The sequence below is a fragment of the Neovison vison genome, chromosome 2 (assembly GCF_020171115.1).
Source record: "Neovison vison isolate M4711 chromosome 2, ASM_NN_V1, whole genome shotgun sequence".
In the NCBI taxonomy this organism is placed as follows: domain Eukaryota; kingdom Metazoa; phylum Chordata; class Mammalia; order Carnivora; family Mustelidae; genus Neogale; species Neogale vison.
The window spans coordinates 155081319-155105419 of NC_058092.1; the positions used below are offsets into that span (position 1 = coordinate 155081319).

The 24101-nt window shown below is 38.1% G+C and overlaps 1 protein-coding gene across 1 annotated transcript in view; it reads right to left on the reverse strand.

Annotated features, from left to right (window-relative positions):
- TSNAX (translin associated factor X) overlaps positions 1-24101 on the reverse strand; it is a 34544-nt gene that overhangs the window by 8579 nt on the left and 1864 nt on the right. The window contains exons 3-4 of the mRNA XM_044239362.1: positions 22654-22768; positions 19628-19758 (exon numbers count right to left, since the gene is read on the reverse strand). Coding sequence (XP_044095297.1) covers positions 19628-19758; positions 22654-22768 — 246 coding nt within the window. The remainder of the gene's footprint in view (positions 1-19627; positions 19759-22653; positions 22769-24101) is intronic.

Consider the following 24101-nt stretch of genomic DNA (forward strand, 5'->3'; position numbering starts at 1 on the left):
TATTGGACCTCTTTCCTTCCAACTACTGCCCCATCTCTCTTCTCCCCTTCAGAGCTAAATTTCTTGAAGTAGCTCGCTACAACATTTCTCAATAACCTCACCTCACACTTCTCAGCCTACTTCATCCTACCCTGAGCCCATCTCTACACACCAGCTATCCTGAAGATTACACTATTTAATAAAGTTAAGGGACATTTTCTCAGTCTCAATCTTAGCAGCAGTCAGCATTTTGACCACTTTAAAGGAGAAATTCTTTGTGGTTTGTTTTTGTTTCTTAAGATTGTATTTATTTATTTGAGAGACAGAGAGAAAGCACGGATGAGCAGGAGGCAAGGGGAGAGGCTGCAAAACAGACTCTGCACTGAGCAGGGAGCCCCACAGAGAAACTGATCCCAGCACCCAGGAATCATGATCTGAGCACCGAGATTATGACATGACCCCGCACCCTAGGAGGAATTCTTTAAACGAGTTTCTGTTTGGTCCCTCTGATAGCATCAACTCCTAATTTCTATTTTTTCTACCTCTTTGGCCAGATCCTCTTACTCTCTGCATCGATTAGTCCCAGGCTCTCTCAAATTCACCTACACCTGGCTTCAATTACTCCTGCCATCCCTCAACTTTACATCTCTAGCTTAGAGTCCCATATATCCAAATACATACTTGACAATCTCATCAGAGGGACTTCAAAATCACAATCTTCCTTCCAAATGCAGTCCCCCTCTTTGTTTTGCCAATTCTGAGGCCTTCCCTGCACCCATTTTTTGACCTGTCATCCATTCTTATACCACTGAATGTTTGTCCTTTTAATAAAGAACAGTCACCACATCACTTCCTTGCTTAAAGCCCAAATAGCTTTCCATGGCTCTGAGAATACAGAGCAAAATCATTAACACAGCCCAATAAGACGCTGCTCAATTTTCCCCCACCTCACTACCTATACCAGCCTCAACCCATGCCATAGGCAAATTATAACTCGTAAAAGGTTAAATTTCAAAGATGGGTACACAAACCCGTATTTGTAAAATGTCAGAATTGTTCTTAAAATCCTTAAAAAATTCAACAAATGCACAAGACTTACATGTATTCTGTAATATGAATTTCCCTACAGTTAATATAAATCACTACTTCAGTATTTCCAGGTATAACCTGTCCCCAAATTCCTAGGGTTGGCTTACATTTCAGGGCCATGTTAAGCAAAAACAGCAGTACTTTCAATATCAGAATCAAACACAAGTGGCAAGGTGCTTATTCTACACATGTTTACTGATAGGGATGGGAGAGAACTGTGACTCTAACATGCATCAGTTGAAGGTGGCAACATAAATTTTCCTGAACCTTCAAGCTAAGGCTCTCAAGGACATTGCCAAGCAATCAATGTCTTGGATTAATGGGTCTAAGTAAGTGAAAACTTGAAGATGGAGGATAATCACATCTATACACCTATAAACCTCGAGCTGGCTTGATGGTCAAGATATGAATTCCTGGGCGCCTGGGTGGCTCAGTTGGTTAAGCGACTGCCTTCAGCTCAGGTCATGATCCCAGAGTCCTGGGATCGAGTCCCACATCGGGCTCCCTGCTCCACGGAGAGTCTGTTTCTCCCTCTGACCTTCTCCCCTCTCATGCTCTCTCTCACTGTCTCTCTCTCAAATAAGTAAATAAAATCTTAAAAAAAAAAAAAAAAAAGATACGAATTCCTATGTGCAATTCAAGGTAGAAGATATCAGAAGTGAAGTTATCACTTAAATTGAACCAGCCTCCTCTCTGTTCTCCTATGACAATACTGTACATAATGGTTAATCTTGTATGTCAGTTTGGCTCACTACGGTGATCACTTGCTTGGTCAAACATCAGTCCAGATGTGGTTGTGAAATATTTTTTAGATGTGATTAATATTTAAATCAATAAGACTCTGGTCTTACTGATCACCCTCCATAATGGCGGTGAGGAGAGGCTGTTCATCCAGTCAACTGAAGGCCTTAAGAACGAAGATTAAGTTTTTCCAAAGAAGCAGCAATTCTGCCCCAAAACTGCAACAGAGGAACCTCACCTCTATTTCCAGACTGCGGAGTTCAGATTCGAGCCTGCAACACCGATTCATTACTGACATTCCAGTCTACCAGTCTTTTCTGGAAATTTCATATTTGCTAGCCCCCACAATCACAAGAGCCAATTCTTTAAAATATATAAATCGATTCCTTACTCGCTCTCTCTCCTGCTTCTCTGGAGAATCTCTAGTGTGAAGTGGTAGAATGGCATACCTGGTAAGGCAGAATGCTTCAGCTGAATGCACATAACATAAATGTGTACAGAGTACAAAACTTTGGTCATATATATACTATATGCAGTATAGTTCAGTATAAATTAACAAAAAAACCACCAATGGAAAATAGGGAAAAGGTGGTACTTAATACAACATCAAAAGGATTCTGACCCCCTAAGCTTAGTGGCTTAAATCATTCTAGTGGGGACAAATATTGCTGCATTGCACTATTTTGCTTATAAACACTGGCAAGGGCAAATTCTGTCTAAGAACTTGATCCTGTTCAGGACCAAAATTCCAGGACCTACTTCATGATGCGTAAGGATAGCATCCCAGAGAAGATGTCCCTTTGTTTAAGATTCCTTTAAGGACTGTTGGGACATGCAAGGGTAGACATGGAGCTAAATGCAGAATAGGGACCATACAGCTGAAATGCCTTGCATAATCACAGAGAAATAATTTTAAGTTCCAGAGTTCAGCTACAGAGGGAGAGGGGGACAAACAGTGAATACAGCAAACCAGTATTATAAAAATTATTCCTGATTCTTAATGAACTTTAATCAAGATGCTATCTACAGGAGACTATATGGTAAAACAACACTCCTCTGTGAATGGAAAAAAATATTTGGCTGAATTCATTAGTTGTCCAACTGTTTTATCCAGTTGAGCTAATCGAAAGCATGGAAAACGGTTCCAGTGAATACATTCTTAAAATGATTTGTAGTTAGCAAAATCCACTAAGTACAACCAACCTCCATGCCTGCCCTTCAGTTGTAAAACAGAAGTACTAGACACAATGATCTCTATGGTAATTTTCAAATTCAGAATGGCAGGAACTATTCTTCCAACTAAAATGTCAAAAAAAATTAAAAAAACACACACACACAAAAACCCCGTTTAGTAAAACTAAATGATATGGCAATTAAGTAGAACGGTCATTTGCTCCTGGAACAAAGCACTGCTGAATGACATAGAGATGAGCAGTGTGCTGTTGCTCAAATGTTTGCATTCTTACACATAAATGCATATGAAATAGAATTAAACTCACCCAATAGGGTAAAAACATAAAACTTCCCATTTTAAGTGGGTATTTTTAAGTGCATAGTTCCATGGCAGTCATTCACACTGCTGTACAACCATCACCAACATTTCCAGAACTGTGTTCTTACAAAACTGAAACTCTATACCTGCTTTTAAATATATTATTTTTAATTTATTTGACAGAGAGATCACAAGTAGGCAGAGAGGCAGGCAGAGGGTGGGGGAAGCAGGCTCCCTGGCAAGCAAAGAGCCCGATGTGAGGCTCGATCCCAGGACCCTGAGATCATGACCTGAGCCGAAGGCAGAGGCTTAACCCACTGAGACACCCAGGCGCCCATGAAACTATACCTGTTAAACAACTCTCAATCCCCTTTCCCTCAAGCCCCTAACAACCATCATTCTTCTGTCTCTGGATTGGCCTACTCTATGCATCTCACAGAAGGGGAATCGTAAAGTATTTATCCTATCGTGACCAGCTCACTTCAGTTAGCACAATGCCCTCAGGGTTCATCCATGTGGTAGACTGTGTCAGCATTTTCTTCCTTTTTAAGACTGTATAGCATTCCACGGTACGGCCATGGGATGTTTTGTTTACCCATTCATCCATCAATGGACACTTAGGTCACTCCCACCCTTTGGGTATTACAAATAATGCTGCCATGAACATGAGTGTACAAATATCTGCAGAAGTCCCTGCTTTTCATTGTTTTGGAGTGAATATCAGAAGCCTCCAACAAGACTTTCTAAAAATATAAATAAAGTATGAGTAGTAGCTTACTAAGTCCCGAGTGTTAGTTATATGTAAGCTAACATATCTGGTATTTACATCCACCTTTTTCATGTATATTATAACCTCACATGACTAGGCTATTATCCTTCCTTTAGAGATAAACTGAAGCTCAGAGTACCTTAAAAATTAAGAAATTCGCCCATGTCACAAAGTAAAAAAAAAAAAAAAAATCTAATTCAAATGTTCATATCCTTCCCACCACCTTAACTGCTTCTTTACAGTCAATTCCATATAAAACCTAATGAATTTTTTTTCACTTTTTCTCCCACTAAATCCCCAGTTCAACTATTCTCCATGCTCTGCTCAACTTTATTCTCTAGTCTCTTAGACCACATACTTTCATGACTCCATGCTATTCTGTACCTAAGCTGTCTTCTCTCAAATCCTTTTTACCTATTAAAAAAAAAAGGTTTAAATGTTCTGATATGCCCAGTCAAGGAAGCACTCATTTCTTCCTACCATTTACATAAAACCTACAACTTCAGATACATGTTTCAGCCAGCTCTGAGTTATGAACCCCTATTTTTGCACCAGAGTTTTGAAGGAAAGAATGACACCTTTACAACCTTCTCCTTTCCCCACTCCCAAAAGTACCTTAAGAAGAGACTCAAATGTTTAGAAAAAAAAATTTTTTTTTAAGATTTTTTTCTTTATTTATCTGACAGAGATCACAAGTAGGCACAGAGGCAGGCAGAGAGAGAGGAGGAAGCAGGCTCCCTACAGAGCAGAGAGCCCAACGCGGGGCTCGATCCCAGGACCCTGGGATCATGACCTGAGCCGAAGGCAGAGGCTTAACCCACTGAGCCAGGCGCCCCAAATGTTTAGAAAATTCTTTAAAATAATTTCTCTGTGGTTCTTCCTCACTAGTTTGATAGAACTGTAAGTGCTATGACAAAAATATTTTAAAATCTGGTGTTCAAATGTTCAGAATAATCTAATTATACTAAATTTATAGTACTTTGGATTTAAGTCCTTAATGGAAAGAAATATTCTTACAAGATTGAAGTTCAAACTGATGAAGTTCAGAATCAGAGGTCTTAAAGTTTTCTGATTTATTTTTTATGGGAAAAAAAGGCGGGTAGAGAAGAGCCTTCAAAATTCATCTGTGGTGTCAATCTACATAAATATGGACGGCTGGCGAACATTCCATTTTCAAGTATATCTAAAGTCATTATATAAGTTGTCTTTAGAATGTGTTTGATTCAAGTTACTTCAGAGATGAGGTGGCCATTACTGCTCCATGGTAAGTAGGTTTCATGATATAACACATACAAAGTTCAAGGACATCTGGCCCCAAACACTGAAAAGCAGTTTTGGTCACATCTAGGTAAAAGGATGTTTAAACAAGTTATGTTTCAACTTGATGAAAAGGACATCCGCTATTTTCAGTGAATAATCCCCAAGGTGAAAAATTTCAACCTACTGCCATATTCCATCAAACAATGTCTTCCCCTTCTGCTTTTACCTTGGATGAAATCCAATTAGAATTATTTACAGAATCAGCTGCCAGTAAGAGAGAAGTCTGTAGATTGCTTTTATGTAATTTGTTATTTTTCTCCTTGTTCCCCTATTAGAACATATACAAGGAAACCCAATTAAAGACTTCTGATTATTTTTACTTATTCTTATAATACTTAAGCAATATACATCCAGTCCAAATCTCCATCAAAAACCATATATAAAGGTAAACAGACAAGACAGAGGTTTCATTCTAAATTCAAATTTTGTACTCAACTACTTTTTTCAGGCTTTCAGTGTTTTAAAAAATTGCTTGCCATATGACCCAGCAATCCCACTCCTTGGTATATCCCCAAGAAACTGAAAGTAGAGGCTCACACAAAGACTTGTAGACAAATGCAGCACTGTTCACAATAACCCAAGAGTAGAAACGACCCAAATGTCCGTCAGCTGATGAATGGATAAACAAAATGTGGTATATATGTAATGGAATATTATTTAGCTTTAAAAAAGAATAAAGTGGTTGGCTGGTTTTTTTTTAAAGATAGCTCTATTTTTTTTATTTATTTGTCAGAGAGAGAGAAAGCGTGCACACACTAACAGGGGGAGTGGCAGGCAGAGGGAGAAGTAGGCTCCCTGCTGAGCAGGTAGCTGGATTCGGGACTCGATCCCAGGACCCTGAGATCATGACCTGAGCCATCCAGGCATCCCAAGAACAAAGTTCTGATACATGCTACAACATATATGAGAGCCTTGAAAACATTACGGTAAGCGACAAAAGCCAGACACAAAAGGCCACATACCTAATATGCTTCTATTTATATGAAATATTCAGAAGAAGCAAATCCATGGAGACAGAAAGTAAATTAGTGGTTGTCTAGACTTGGGTGTAGTGGCATGGGAGAAGGAAGACGGGGAGTAACGGCGAACGGGTAAGGGGTGTCCCTTTGGGATGCTGAAAACGCTCCGGAATTAGACAATGGTAACAGCTTTACAACTGTAATTACAGTAAAAACCACTGCATTATAAAACTTAAGTGGGTTAATTTTATGATGTATAAATCGTATGTCAATTTTTAAAACTGCATTTATAACTATTTTTAAGAACACCACTTCAATTTTTTCAGAAGTTAGCTCTATTAGATCACTGAAATGTTAAAGTCAGATCCAGGTTTAAGTCACATGCCACTTTGCTAAAATGAATCTACCTGCAAATACGTGAATTATACACTGAAAATACATCCATAAGTCTTGGCTTTGTAAAATACATGCAATTTTACTACCAACAGTAAAACCTAAGCACAATTTCACTAATTCGAATTTTGTCTAATTTGGATATCGTCCATTTGCGCATGGCTTTTACTTTAAAACTGAAGAGTGCACGCTGAAAAAGTATGACAGAGATCTTAACCCAAAATGAAAATGAATTTTAAAATTTAGCATACTCTGGGGTGCCTGGGTGGCTCAGTGGGTTAAAGCCTCTGCCTTCGGCTCAGGTCATGATCCCAGGGTCCTGGGATCGAGCCCCGCATTCGGGCTCTCTGCTCAACGGGGAGCCTGCTTCCTCCTCTCCCTCTGCCTGCTTGTGATCTCTTGTCTGTCAAATAAATAAATAAAATCTTTAAAATTTAGCACACTGTTACAGATTAATTCTGCTAAATTCCAGAAGGGGAGTAAATAAACATTTGTTAACAGTTACATGCCAAAGAAAATAGGAAATGCTTTCCATAAACATACCTCATTTAGTTTTCAATACAACCCATGAGGCAGTTATTCCTGTCCCCACATAACAGATGAGGAAGCTGAAATTCAGACAGGTTGTATGCTGTGCTCCAAGGTTAAAAATCTAAAGAGTATCAGAGCGAACACATAAACCCAGGTGTGTTTGACAACACTCTCTTTCTACCTCAGCTCAGTGAGTAAGTTTTATCTGTTTAAATAGCAAACCTGAATGAGTTGAAAAGTTAATAGTAATCTGGGGATCTTCTAAATCCCTCCAAGCTGACTCTGCTAGTACCAAAGAATCATGGTCTCTTCCTATCTCACTTAATCACTATAGTAATCCCTTAAACGTCTCCTGTCAGCATTTTCAACTCCTTTGTTCCTTGCAATGATGTTCGAGATATTTTAACAAGAACATAAATTATTATATAAATCCATATTAATCCCAAATTCTAGATAGACTCTTTTATTGTCTTACTACATTAAGCTATATTTATTTAAAAACTGCTTACCAGGGGCGCCTGGGTGGCTCAGTGGTTTAAGCCTCTGCCTTCAGCTCAGGTCATGATCTCAGGGTCCTGGGATCAAGCCCCACGTCGGGCTCTCTGCTCAGCAGGGAGCCTGCTTCCCCCTTCTCTCTCTCTGCCTGCCTCTCTGCCTACTTGTGATCTCTCTCTATCAAATAAATAAAAAATCTATAAAAAAAATTTTAAAAAAAAAACTGCTTACCAAGTGCTATAAGACAGAAGTGTAAGTTACTTACCAAATCATTTCTTGATTTTTTTTTTTTAAAGATTTTATTTATTTGTTTGAGAGAGAGACAGTGAAAGACAACATGAGCGAGGAGAAGGTCAGAGAGACGCAGACTCCCCATGAAGCTGGGAGCCTGATGCAGGACTCAATCCCGGGACTCCAGGATCACGACCTGAGCTGAAGGCAGTCGCTTAACCAACTGAGCCACCCAGGTGCCCCAAGATTTTATTTACTTATTTGACAGACAGAGATCACAAGTAGGCAGAGAGGCAGGCAGAGAGAGAGAGGAAGCAGGCTCCCTGCTGAGCAGAGAACCTGATGCGGGGCTCCATCCCAGGACCCTGAGATCATTACCTGAGCTGAAGGCAGAGGCTTTAACCCACTGAGCCACCCAGGCGCCCCCATTTCTTGATTTTTAGATGCTAGTTGAAAGGTCTTTCTAATCTGTCTTTCTCTAGCTAAAGGAAACCACTGAGGCAAGATTTGATATTGGGAACATCATCAAGCTCTTCCCATGATTTTCTCCATTTCGATGAGTCATTCAGTGACCGGGGATCCTGCCTATGTGGGGATTCACAGGCCTGTCTCTACCTCTACTCTCTCTACTACTCATCAAATCTCTGTTCCTCTCTCATCATCCTCACTCTAGCTACTGAGATATAAATAAAGGGGATAGAAGGGAAAAAAGGAGAAAGGTTTGGAAGTCACTTATTGGGTGGGAGAGGTGTGCTGTCCTTCACTCATTCGGTAAGACCCAGGGCAGATTCCTTCCCCCAGACCCCTCCCCTACTGCAGAGCCACTCCCCTCACCATCAGAGGGTATGTCTCAACTAAAGCAAAGCTCTCCTGAACCTACCTCAAAGACTATTACTGCAACCTGAGGAAATATGCTTTGCATGAAACACCTGTTTAGATCCCTGCTTCCTGGCAGACTTCCCCCAATGCTATCAGCTGTCCTCTTGGGGCATTTCTGCGGAGGTTTACATAAAGGGGCCACAGCTCAGCTGCACAGCACAAGTGCCCCCAGCTCTACCTCTGAACTTAGCTCAGAGCAACTCCCCCATCTCCCCACCCCGGAATAACATTAATTTTGCACTCTTTGCCCCCTAGCTGCGTTGCACAAAACCAGAAAGCAAGTCATGGGCTAAACTACATACATCCCCCAAATTTATCTGTTAAAGCCCTAACCCTAGTAACTCAGACAATTAATTCAACCTGACTGGTGTCCTTGTAAGAAAAGGAAATTAGCACACTGAGACAAACACCAAGGGGGCACCTGGGTGGCTCAGTGGGTTAAGCCTCTGCCTTAGGCTCAGGTCATAGTCTCAGGGTTCTGGGATCGAGTCCCACATCGGGCTCTCTGCCCGGCAGGGAGCGTGCTTCCTCCTCTCTCTCTCTCTGCTTGCCTCTCAGCCTACTTGTGATCTCTGTCAAATAAATAAAAATCTAAAATCAAACCAACAAACAAACACACACCAAGGATGCCCGTGCGTGGAGGAGAGACAATGCGAGCACAAAGAAAGACAGGAGCCATCTTTAAACCAGAGAAAGTCCTCAGAAAAACAACAATCCTGCCTAATGGACTTCAAGGATCCAGAAATGTGGAAAAGGAAATTTCTACTGTTTAAGCCACCCAGTCTGTGGTGCTTTACTATGGCAGCCCTAACAAACTACTGTAGTATCTTGGATCTATAGTGTTTGGCTTAGGAGATACCCCAGATATGCGGAAATTTGTATTATGTATTGACTTTGCTACTCACCACAGTTGGTAATACACTACTGACCAAGAGACACGGAAGTATTCTTTTCACAATCAAAATGGCCATAGTCTATTGAGCTGAGTATCTTGTCCTACCTCTCCCATTGTCATCTGCTGTAACTAGTTAGCAAAACCCTAACCACAAATTAAATTTTTACCTCATTCACTTATATTGCTATATAGAAAAGATCAAATTTAGTCATCAGGTAAACTTTCAGAAATGATTAACAATCACAATAAATGTCTCTGGTTAAGGTCCCACTCCCATTCCCCCTCACAGTCCTTCTATTATCTTCAGTCTCCCATCAATTCCAAACCACTGCCCCACCTCCCATCCCTCCTCTCTTAGCACACAACTGTCTACCTCCCTATCCATCCTTAACTGCCCATCTCCGAAGAGGTGGCTGTCCTCTCCTTTAAGGTATGTCAATTCACCTAAGCTCTAGATCTCACCCTCTCCTGGTTTTTCTGGGATCCGATTCTGTCAAATATTCTATCCCCTTTAGTTAAAGTTCCACAGGACCCAGTCTTTGATTTCTTGCCACCCTATACTCTCCTTGAACAATTTTATTCATGTCTGTAAACCCAACAACAGCTTATAAGCCAATGACTCTGAGGCTGAAACTGAAGATCAGTCCTGCATTGTTATCATCAGCTCTCTAGACCCTATATCCAATTGCCTATTAGGCAACTACTTGGATGCCCCATAATTTCCAAGTAATCATCCCAAACCCATTCCACATTCCAGTTTTCTTCTCTTAAATAATGCCCTCATTCAACCAGCTAGCCCAACCAGAAACCCAAAGGTTGCCCTGAGACTATTTCCTTCCTCTTGCACATTTAAAAAACCATATCCTAAAAGCATGCTCTTTCCTTTTCATCCCCATGGCTAACACCAGCCTGGGGGCTCTGTTCATTTCACACCTAGAATGACCACCACAGCCTCCTTACTCACCTCCCTGCTTCTAGCCTTCTTCCAAATAAATTATGAGGGTGGCATAAAAGAAAGGCACAGACCTGAAATGAGGCTGACAAGCTAACTCAGTCTCATTGGCTGTTTGAATGAAGGTCATTTATTAACTTTACTGCACTTCAACTTCTATTTGTGAAGAACGGATATCTACCTACACTGCAGGACTTATATGGAATAATGCATCAGTATTGGGACAAGGACCCTCTGAAACTGCCGAATTAAACTGAAGTGAGAATAACTAAAATAATAATGAGGGCATTATCTTTGAAAAATAAAGTTCACAATGCATCTTCTATCATTTATCTTTAAAAAAAAAAAAGAATGAAGGTGATTAATTTTTGTTAGACAACATTTTCTAACTTCTTTAAAGAAATCAGTGGTTTCTCTGTTACTGTTTTCTTTGCAGTGTATTAACTCATATTAAAAGAGGCCATTCTTTTGAAATGTTACCCTGGCCCAACATGCACTATAATTCTAAGTAATGACAAATTATATTAATGGAACACGACCGTTTATCCTACTAAGGCATATTAAATTAAAATAGTCTGTCATAGAATAAGCAGCTTTTTGACTTCGTGCATTCACACAAAACTAAGAAAGAAGCTGTCCCTTTCATGCTCACTACTTAGCTCCATCTTTATCAACTGACAGACCTCAGCTCAAAAAAGGAGCTTTCTCAAAAGGATTTCAGAAAAGCAATAGGAATGAATGTTCAAAAGTGAAAAGAGAAACTAGGCTAGCAGACCTCATACTTGAACAGTCCAAGTTGTAGGAACCAGACATTTATCTAGAAGAATGTTTACATTACAGAAACGGAGTTTCTGTAACCATGAAAATACCTACAGAGATTTTTCTCATGGTCCTACTATTCACCATAGGGGTCTGTACTACAATATACACTTACTAAATTGTGATTTTGTTTTAAAAGATTTTATTCACCCATTTGACAGTGAGAGAGAGCATAAGCAGGCAGAGCGGCAGGCAGAGGGAGAGGGAGAAACGGGCTCCACACAGAGCAGGGGAGCTCAATCCCTGGGATAGTGACCAGAGCTAAAGGCAGATGCTTAGCTGACTGAGCCACGCAGGTGCCCCTAAATTGTGATTAAAATAGTCAGGAAAATGTATACTGAACCATCTCACATTTAAATGCAAATTTAAACTGTATCCATTTTACTTATAGTACCAGTATCTTTACCCAGATATAGGATCAGAGATACTCAAGTAAAAGTCTTTGGCTTTGGAAAAAACAATTATAGATTATTAGTAGTATTATTATATTAGAGTATTATTAGTATTATAGTAGTATTATTATAGTAATACTAGCTATCAGAGAAGAGGTGGTCTAGCAGAAAATGTATCAGCAGATAAATCAGATTTCAATTCCAATACCATCACTAAGCTCATTTAGAAAATAAGGTAGCAGGACTAGGTATCCTCTAACCATTCTTTCAGTTATAAAATTATTCTCAAATTAGGTAAATGAATGTTTTCAAACAAAATTAAAATATATTCAGAAAAAAATTTTAAATCCATCATCCTGCATATATACCCGGATTTTCCACTAAACCAAATGGACATCAAATTGCCATACTGGGCAGGAAAAAAACTGACTATTCACCGAACACATTTCATTACCCTGGCATAGGAAGAGATGGTATTTCTCATTCTCCCTTGAAGTTAGATGTGGCCATGTGACCCGCCAAAAAAATGTGGGCAGATGTGATCTATCTTTTGCAGGGATAAAAACCTCAGGGATCACCCTGCACCCTTCTTTCCCACAACCCACAGGCTTTATTTTGATGCCCTAGCTCATTGTGGAAACCATGTATTGATAATACCAGAGTCCCCATGACCCTGGGTCCCTGAAAGACTAAGCTGGCAGAGCTCACGCAAACTAGCACCACAAAGCCTGGACTTTACAGTGAGAAAGAAACAATTTCTGCTTTGTTAAACCACCAAAACATCATGGTTTATTCATCTATTTCAGTTCTTAGCTTTATCTTAACTAACATCTCTAGTATAATGAATCTCATGTATAAACAGATAAATTCAATTTTCAGCTATATCTTTCCCTTCACTAAATTGTTCTTACTATCATTCCAAAGGCTTACGACTCTTTGTATCCTGGTTCATTTCTCAGTGAGCCTTCTGAATTCTGCTAATAGGCTGAACCTGTATCAAATTTCTCTGTACTGATAAAACAAAGTTTAGGATTTCCTGAATATTAATACCGATCCTATTTCTACTATCACGTGTAGGTAATAGCCACTGGAAACAGGTTTTCTTCTGGAAGAAACAAAAAAAGTCAAGGAAAAATTTGCAAAAGTAAATCATCAGATAAAGGATCTGGTTGAACAAAAAAAGAAAAGCCCTTTGAAAATGGTTTTGTTCTTCATTCTGTCAACTTTTATCAAAACCTGTTATTAAACTTTTATAAAAATTAACTTTTTAGAAAAAATTTTATATAAAAATTTTTATAAAATATTATTTTTATTTAAAAACTTTTGTAAAAATTAAACTTTTATAAAAACCTGTTGTTCTGGGGTGCCTGGGTAGCTCAATGGGTTAAAGCCTCTGCCTTTGGCTCGGGTCATGATCCCGGGGTCCTGGGATTGAGCCCCACATCAGGCTCTCTGCTCAGTAGGGAGCCTGCTTCCCCTTCCCCCACCCCACCACGGGCCTGCCTCTCTGCCTACTTGTGATCTCTGTCTCTGTTAAATAAATAAATAAAATCTTAAAAAAAAAAAAAAAACTGTTGTTTTTATCGAAACCTGTTGTTCACATCAGTGAACAACAACAAAATCTGTAGAGACGTGTAGATTCCACTTTCTAATACAGGAAAGAGAGACACTATAACATAAGAAGAAACTTCATAGTTATGTCAGAAGGTTTTAAGTGCTATGGACAAAAAAGAGCAACTAAGAGCTATAATGTGTGCTGGATTTGTAAGGAAAACCCTAACACTGGGGGGAAGGGGACTTAAAGTAAGACTAACCCTTTACTAGGAGTGAGGTTCCAAAGTCAATAGATTAAATTAAATCCATGTGTTAAGAAACCAATGGTACCACTTACTAGTTTATTTTGAGCAAGTTGCTTAACTCCTGTGTAACTCAATTTTCCCACCTGTTTAGCAGTAAGAGTAACATCTATAACTTAGAGATATTGCAAAGGTCATAAAGAATAACAACTTAAAAAAAATGTCTAAGTGGCCCAAAATATCCACTTAACCATCCTTCACATTCCTGAATAGGAGAACTAAAATATTAGCTAGGGTCTGAACTTAGTTATGTGCACCAAAACATCTCAAAATTAAATAATTTTTTTCATTATCAGAGCGATAATAAACTAAACAAAAAATTTTTTTTTCTTTGAGATGAAGAACATTTTCCCCCAACTGTAAATTTTTCAACAAGAGAAAAACACAAAACAAAAACATGACAGAATCCAACATTTTTTTAAGTGACTTATTTCAAGCAACTAATTATTCGTTCATTTGTTTAACCATCCCTTGGGACAATCTGTAATCTACTCCGATAAGAAATGTGTAGAAAACAGACCTAACTTTTTGTTGTTGTTCAATTATTAGGAGAATACTCTACGTTTGAGCGCACACAAGTATCCCTTAGGGAAATGCTCTGCGTGCCATTAGCACTATTCTTAATGAGGAAAAGCACAGAACTCCTTTAGTTCAATGCCAGAATTGTTTTATCTTCAAGTCAAAAGAACAACTATTTGGAGTAACACCAAAACAAGCATTTAACAATTACAAGCAGCAAGCTATTCATAAACATCATATTGTTAATGCTACTCTAATTATAAGTAACCTTATTTTACCAAATAAAATACCTGTCAGCAAAATTTTAAGTCCCAGATACCTCTTTATCTAACTGCTTTATTCCTTAACTTTAAGGGAGAAAAAAAAAAAAAAAACTTTATTGTTTAGGTTTAAAGAATCTCATTTTGTTTTAAGGGCTTAACTAGAGAAAAGTGAGATACAGGGAATCCTTAAATTTTTAAACCATGAATAAGCAATCTTCACAAAAACTTACAAAAAACAGATAAAAGCCTAAAATGGAACTGGTGCTTCCAAAAATCCTCAATGATACACTGAAGAGAGAAAATCTGAAACCTGCTTCCATTTTATTAATGCCCTATCTAAACTCTCTCCAATAGTGCAATGTCTCCTTCCTAAGTGATATTCTATTGACTCAATGAAATGTTCCTTTGTCTTTTTTCTTCATTTCTCCATTTTGTTCTAAAAGCCAAGAGCAACTTTCTAGGTTTCTTTTTATGTCACTACCCATATGGTCCTCGGTCTTGTTTAAAGTCTTTCCTTACCTTTTACTCACAAAGAACATACAAAACAGATGACTGGGAGAAATAAAGCAAATCAACATTGTCCCACCAGAACTTTAAGTTATGAGGATTGGTAGGACTTAACCTTGAACTAATACGGAATTGAGACGTTTAATCTAGACACATCATATGACAAAGCACCAACATCGTGAGGAACATATACCAGTTTTTCCAGAACTACGAAAGTTTTTTAAGGATGGACTAAAGTCAAAAGTGAAGACTACTACAGCCACCTTTTACTGTATGTATTACATTGTCATGAAGTTTTTATAAGATAAGCTTATTGCATGGTGTGACAGAAAAACAATCAAGCTATGGAAGTTACTCAAACTCTTGCCTTTAGTTACCCAAGTTGATGGGATACTTAGAAGCCACAGAATGGGATTTGTTCACTTTGACGCAGTAAGACATTTAGATCATACTGCTCTTCAGATCAAGGACCTTCTAGAAACTGGGAGACCCAACTTGCTCCCCACCAGTGGCCCTTTGGATTATACATGCATACACAGTCATACGTAGCAGGACCACTCTGACTGAAATGTACGTCTGCCACTGATCTGTCTCTAGTATGGTTCAAGCTACTTCCAGCTCATGGGGAGAAACAGCAGCAATGTCCCCAGGATTCCTCATGGCAGTGTAATACTCACGTATCAAGAAATGGTAACACCACTGCTCCTACTTACTGATTTTTCTTAAGTAATCTCTACTCCCAACATGGAGCTTGAACTCAGGAGCCTGAGATCAATAGTCACATGCTTTTCTGAAAGAGCCTACAGGAACCCCAATACCACTCCTGATCTATATCCCTGAAAAGATCTATAACATACCTGCAGCCTAGACATGCCACTTTTGGATTCCAATCAACCCTGAGAACTAACAAGGGGGAACTGGCTGGATGTTCAAGCTCACCTCCTTCCCAATCCACTGCCACTAGAAGAGGCACATAAAAATTTCAGATCTGGCCACCTGGGTAGCTCGGTGGGCTAAAGCCTCTGCCTTCGGCTCAGGTCATCATCCCAGGGTCCTGGGATCAAGCCCTGCACGTCAGCCTCCCTGCTCAGCTCAGCCGGAAGCTGCTTCTCCCTCTCCCTCTGTCTGCCACTCCCCTTACTTGTGCACATGCTCTTGCTCTGTTAAATACATAAATAAAATCTTAAAAAAAAATCTGCCCTAACAAGTGGAAATGTCAGGCTACCCAAGAGAAACCTCATCAAAAGGATTCTGACAAAGAATATCATCAATACGAATGACATAGCTGTTTTCACTGAACATGGCACTTATTTTCACCACAAGACTGCCACAAAGAGATTTATTTTTAAGTTTTATTTATTTAACTAGTCTCTACACACAACATGGGGCTTGAAATCACAACCCCAAGATCAAGAGTCACATGCTCTTCTAAAGACAGCCAGGCACCCCTATACCATAAAGAGATTATTGATATGATCTGATACAAAGAAACACTCTGGGAAAAGGAACTAAGAATTTGTCAATAGTGACTTTATTTAAAAAAAAAAAAGCTATAATTTATATGAAGTACATAAATCTTACATGTGTAACTCAGTGAATTTTTAAGCATGTGCACACTCTGAAGATCACACAGCTAAAAATGCAAAACCACTTCTATCACTCCAGAAGGTTCCCTCATGCCTCTAATCAATAACCCCTGCCCCCAACCTCCACTCCCAGATAACCACTATCCTGCCTTTTGGCTCCTTAGATTAATTTTGTCTCTTTTTCAACTTCACTTAAATGGAATTATATAGTAGATACTCCTTTGGGCCTGCTTATTTGGCCCAACTGAATGTATGTGAGATTCATAGATGCTGGTATGCATGTTTATAATTTTTTATTTGCTATACAGCTATTACACTGTACAAATATATTGTAATTTATTTATCCTTCCTCCTGTTGATGGACATCTTGGGTCATTTTTCAGTTTTAGGATATTATCACTACAGCTGTTACCAGCTTTTTTGCATGTCTTTTGGTGATATAAGCCTCATTTTTATTGCGTACATACCCAGAAGGGATCATGTAGTAGACACATATTTTTAGCTAGATACTGCCAAAGATTTTTTTTTTTTTTAAAGTGGTATTGTCAGTCTTTATAATCTAATCTTGCAGATGAGTAAATGGTATCTCATTTGGCTTTACTTTGCATGACTCCAGTAAATAATGTTCAGCATCTTTTCATATGCCTTTTTAAAAAGCCATATGAATACTCATTTTGAGGCCCACTGAAGTTTTTTGTCCATTTTTTTCTAAAGCAATCTCTACACCCAACTGGAGTTTGAACTCATGACCCAGAGATTAAGAATCACAAACTCTACCCGCTGAGCCAGCCAGGCACCCCTGTCCAATTTTTAAAATTGCCTGTCTTCTTGGTGATCTGTAGGAATTCTTCATAAATTCTCTACATGAGTCCTTTATCCAAGGTATGCATGCGTCTTCTCTCAGGCTTGCCCTTTCACTTTAATATGGTCTTCGGACAAATGACGTCTTAATTTTAATGAAATCCAATTGATCCATTTTTCCTTTATCAGTTAATGCTTGTGTCCTTTCAAAAAAAATCTTTTCTACTACAAGATCACGTATATATTCTCAGGTTTTCTTCAAGAGGCTTATTTTAGCTTCCCCTTCACCCTTCTCAACAGCAGTTACATGTTCTCTCGCAACCCTGCCAAACCTGTCATGTCCAAGGTTTTGCCACGTGACAGCACAAACAGTTCATTAAACCTTGTTTATTATGTGTGCTATTACTTAAAAAAACAAATCTCTGATAATAAATAATAAATGATGATGGGAATGGATCACTTTTGGAAATGTACCAGAATGACTCTTCATACAACTGAGTTTTCACTTTAGTTTCAAATAACACACTCCAGCCTTAACTTGGTTTTACTGATTAGTTAAAAGACATTTTGGGTGGTTGTTGAAGGTGGGCAAAAGTGGGATGTAATGCACAGCATGGCAACTATGGTTGATAACAATAATAACAGATCTTAAAAGTTCATCATAAAAATACAATTCTGTAACTATGTATAGTGATGGATGTTAACTAGACTTCTTATGGTGATCCTTCCACAATACATTCAATGTACACCTAGAACTAATATAACTTTATAAGTAAGTTATACCTCAGCAAAAAAATAAATAAATACACACACACACACACACACACACAAAATAACAGGTGACCCCAGAACACCACAGGTTTGAACTGCAATAATCCATGTATATGTCAATTTTTTTATATAGTTTAGTACTATAAATGTATTTTCTCTTCCTTATAATTTTAGGAACATTTTCTTTTACTTTACTGTTAAGAATACAGTAAATACACTTAATATACAAAATACGTGTTAACAGATTGTTCATATTATCAGTACCACTTCCAGTCAACAGGAGGTCACTGGCAGTTAACTTTTGGAAGAGTCAAAAGTTTTATGTACATTTTTGGCTGTGGGAGGAGTCAGCACCCCCAACCTTTACCCATTGTTCAGGGGTCAACTGTATATATAATTACTAAGCAACAACAAAAGACATCTGAATATTCTACAGGTTGACATTTCTGCAAAACAAGTTGAAATTATAAATGTTCACACTAAAACTGGACACACTGAGCAGGTATCACATAAATTCAATTCTCATGATGAAACATCCAGAGTTCAATGGAATCAACTATTTGATAGAAACAGAGAACTTTCATATACTTCTATAAATATGAATCAACCTCTGACTTTATCTTTTTGAATTATCTGGTATCTCTCCTATCAACGAACTCACATTAAGAAAAGGATGAAAAGAACCAAGCACTTTATATATTTATGTGACTGATTTGTATATATATAAAGTGATTTGTATTTATATAAACCCAGTACTATCCTGAAATTCCAGTATGGAGTCACATCACAAGATGTTCGGTCCACCTGGCTGGGTGATACATCTTTTTTATGAGCCTAATTAAGCTGAATATCAGAGTCACCAGTGAGATACACCCATACTGGGAAGTGAGATGTTCCCTGTGTGAATACACCCTACACGCTCAAGAATAAAGTTCCTTCTGGGGCGACTGGGTGGCTCAGTGGATTAAGGCCTCTACCTTCGGCTCAGATCATGACCCCAGGATCCTGGGATCGAGCCCCATACTGGGCTCTCTGCTTGGCGGGGAACCTGCTTCCCTCTCTCTCTCTCTCTGCCTCTCTGCCTACTTTTGATCTCTGTCTGTCAAATAAATAAAATAAATCAATCTTTTAAAAAAATAAATAAATAAAGTTCCTTCTGTTAGGTCTGTTTTTTCAATGACTTTATTAAAATCTATCAATGACTATTCTACATAACTGGAAAAATAAAGCCAATTAATGTTTCTAGGTTATCTTTATAATTATTATTCCAAAGTCCCAATAACCTTTCACCAAGTGTCAATTAAAATTCATGCAACTCACACGTAAATCATGTAACACATTGGTTTTGTTTTTTTTTAATGTTACCACTGAAGTGAACCAACACTTACCTGTAGTAATGGCTCTATGAAATTGATGCATGTCTTCTCCTGAGAGCTCTTGGGCTACTTGCAATATCTTTTGTCTAACACCATCCAATTTAATTTCTGATTCAGTCAGTATCTCTTCCATATCAGGAGCACTATAATCAAAATATTGGGAACTTTTAAGAATATCAGCCAGATGCTTTGTTAGTGAAAAACTTGAAATAATATGGGGCACCTGGGAGGTTCAGAGGGTTAAGCCTCTGCCTTCGGCTCAGGTCATGATCTCAGGGTCCTGGGATCGAGCCCCGCGTGGGGCTCTCTGCTCAGCAGGGAGCCTGCTTCCCTTCCTCTCTCTCTGCCTGCCTCTCTATTTGTGATCTCTGTCAAATAAATAAAATCTTTTAAAAAAAGAAATAATCTAAATATCAATGAACACAGGGCTAAATAAATATTGTATCTGGATGCCTCTAACTTAAAACCACAATCCTATTTTACTAAAAATATTTAAAATCAAGGGCACCTGGCTTGGCTTAGTTGGTAGAGCATACGACTCTTGATCTCAGGGTCATGAGTTTAAGCCCCACACTGGGCACAGAGCTTTAAAAAAATTTTTTTTAATATATATATACACACACATACATAAAATTTGTGTATGAAATATGAAATCTGCTGACGGTAGCTATCTTTTGGTATTGTGACTGACTTCTTTCATTCAGTATCTTTACTTTTATACAATTTATTATTTTCCTAAAAATTACTACTTTCTAAGTTTACTATAATACCAATGCACATTTTTGGTGGAGAAATACTTAAAATATGACTTCATACAATATGGTTTTTTTCTAAAATATTAAGATCTCCTGTCACAGTTCTATTATTTCTTTAAACTGCTGAATACTGATGTCAGTTCTTTCAAAATTGCAACTTTTATTGAAAAAGTGTTCATAATTAGTCAAAACAGTGTTGCTTCTTTCCATAATACAAGCTCAAGAATAACTTAAAATCTTTCAGAAATGTAAGCTGAAAACCCATTAAAAAAATAAGCAAAAACCAATTTTAGAGTCAGGTGATAATACAATGTTTACAGCCCCACATTCCAATAAATCTATGTATGGCAAATACACTTCCACTTAATAGAATAAATAAAACAATAAAAATTAAACCACTAGTATGTCATCTTAAAAACTATAAATGGGAAAAAACTGTCAATGAGTGAATAGAATACTTCAGTAATATTTTTTTAAAGATTTTATTTATTCATCTGACAGAGAGAGAGAGCAAGCACAAGAGAGCACAAGCAGAGGGAGCAGCAGAGGGACAGGAAGAAACAGGCTTCCCGATGAGCAAGGAGGCAGATGCGGGGCTCCATCCCAGAACCCTGGGATCATAACCTGAGCGGAAGGCAGACACTTCACTGACTGAGCAACACAGGTGCCCCCGGTAATATTTTTCATAATAAAAAGACCATAAATTATATCTGGACTTACTTAAACACTTTATAAAATACATACTGTAAATCCTTCTAGAGGCATTTGTAGTTTTTAACAAGAGTCTCTCTTGGGGAGTTATCGGGTGGGCACTTCCTAACCTCATGTAAAACAGAGAAGCAAAGAAAGCCAATTAAATGAAACAGGAAGGAAATAATGAGGCAAAGATGGAAGAGAGCGATACCTAGCTGTATTCATAAGATTCTCCTGAATCTTTATAATCTGCCTCCCTCTTCTGCTTAGAGTAGTTTAAGCTGGTTTCTTTTTCTTTCTTTCCTTTCATTCATTCATTCGAGAGAGAACACACATGTACGTCAACAGCAGAGGAGTGGTGGGCAGAGGGAGAGGGAAAGGATCTCAAGTCGACTCCACACTGAGTGCACACCCAACATAGGGCATGATCTCTTGACCCTGAGAGCATAACCTAAGCCGAAACCAAGAGTTGGATACTTAACCAACTGAGCCACAGAGGCGCCTCATAAGCTGGTTTCTTTTATTTGCAACCAAGGAATCCAGGATATATACAGAGACTACCTAGAAAAATAAAATGAAAAATTCTTACAGAAAGAAATTTCAAAGAAAAGATGCCTCAGAGCTGAAGAAAAAGGAAGTTCCCAAAAACAATTAAGCAGTTAATGCAATCATATGCTATAAAATGTAGAATAAGAAGACTATGTACTAGATTAAGCAATATGAGGGTAACAGGTCAATCACAATAGTTGTGAGGCGGAAAAGCAGATTGCAATGAGTTGAACACTGAATGGGAAGATAAATAAAGCAGATTTAACACTGATCTAACACTAAAATTTTGCATGTATCATCCAAAGAAAGCTTTAATGTAACAGGCTCTAATAAACCATTAGAAATTTAATATTTACACAAACAATATCTACATCACTGAGGGATCTTAACACAAAATCCCTATCTACTCTGAAAATAACTTTCCCTTCCTATATTGATTAAAATACTTTTTAAAATCTACTGGCTAGTGGGATGCCTAGGTGGCTCAGTCCATTGGGTGTCTGACTCTTGATTTTCGCTCAGGTCATGATCTCAGGGTTGTGGGATTAAGCCCCACATTAGCTCCATGATGCACATGAAGCCTGCTTAAGATTCTCTCTCGGGCGCCTGGGTGGCTCAGTGGGTTAAGCCGCTGCCTTCGGCTCAGGTCATGATCTCAGGGTCCTGGGATCGAGTCCCATATCGGGCTCTCTGCTCAGCAGGGAGCCTGCTTCCTCCTCTCTCTCTCTGCCTGCCTCTCTGCCTACTTGTGATCTCTCTCTGTCAAATAAATAAATAAATAAAATCTTAAAAAAAAAAAAAGATTCTCTCTCCCTCTCCCTTTCCTCCCTCCCCCTCAGCTCACAATGGCTCACTCTCTTAAGAAAAAAAAAAAAATTTACTTGCTGCTAACATCTTCTGATCCCAGGGTTTAAAGAAAAAAATCACAGAATATTTTAACAGCTAGTTACTGTCTACTGAGGTATAAAGAATTACAAAATACTATTGCAATACATATCAAACTGTATGCAACTGTAACAAATTTTAAAGATATTTACTCACCTTGTAATCCTATGGAGGAGAAAAATTGTCCTTTTACTTTCAACAGTTATATCCCGACTAAGTTTCACAAGTCTCTCATATTTGTCATGTCTTGCATCAAGTTCCTGCTGAAATGCTAACACATTATTACAACCATAAGAATGCATGTTCTATGCTTCAAGCCTATCAAACAACACCATTAGGCACAATAAAGCAACTATTATTTACTCTGTAAAAATGAGCATACCGGGGTGGGGTCATGGACATTGGGGAGGGTATGTGCTTTGGTGAGTGCTGTGAAGTGTGTAAACCTGGCGATTCACAGACCTGTACCCCTGGGGATAAAAATATATGTTTATAAAAAATAAAAAATTTAAAAAAAAAATGAGCATACCATCTCATTCATTTTTAAAGTGCTGGAAATCAAAGACTACTGGTAACCAAAATACTATTTCTTTAAACACAGGTATGCTTTAAGTGGGTTTTACTACTTACATCCTCACAGTAAGTTGTACATATTGTAAAAAAACAAACAAAAAAAAACCTCATCTAGTAAACATGAGAGCGTTATCACAGAATTATCACAGGACACTTACAAAAATTACTTCCAACTACTTAAGTTACATAACTTTTTCAAAAATCATACTACATGCAAAATTATCTCCCCTCCACAAAAACCTGGATTTTTTTTTTAAGTAAAAGTTTATAACTTTTAAGGACATCAACTTTCTGAATTCCAAGCCCCAGTCACTGAAATACCCATAAACCACTTAACTCTTAATCACCACTTTATTTCAGAAGCATTGCCATGCCAACGACCTAGCAAACTGCCTAATCTGTAGGGAGCACAGAGATGTATTTTTTTTTTTTTTCAGAGATGTATTTTGCATGAATTAGAAAAACCCCAGAACTTGAATAAACTATTAATCAAATTAACAGGTTGACAAGGACCAAATACATCTGCTCTTTTATTACTGAGATAATAATTAAGCTGGTATTTTGCCTAATATATCAAGATAATCATAAGCTTTCATTATTTATTATAAATATTAATGACCTCTGTGAATTAGATACTATGAATACAAAGTGAAATAAGACGATTCCTATCTTCAAGGAGCTTAGTCCAGTAAGAGACAAAGATGTAAACAAATAAAAAAATACATAATAAATATACATAAAGGTTCAGGAAAGCACGAACCATATTTTTCTTGTTCACTACTAACACAGGCTAGAAGAGTAGATGCTCAATAAATATTTCATAACTAAACAGATGAATGGATAATGAATAAATGCAACGTCTATCCATAAATCTGCTTGAGGAAAAAAATCAAAAAGGCTTCCAAGGAAGATCACTTGAGCTAGGTCATGAAAACCACAGTTCACCAGATGAACAATGCGGGAGGCAAATTAGAAGCAATTTCAAGCTTAAAGAACTATGTGTGAAAAGTCAGACAGAAACAACAAAAGCA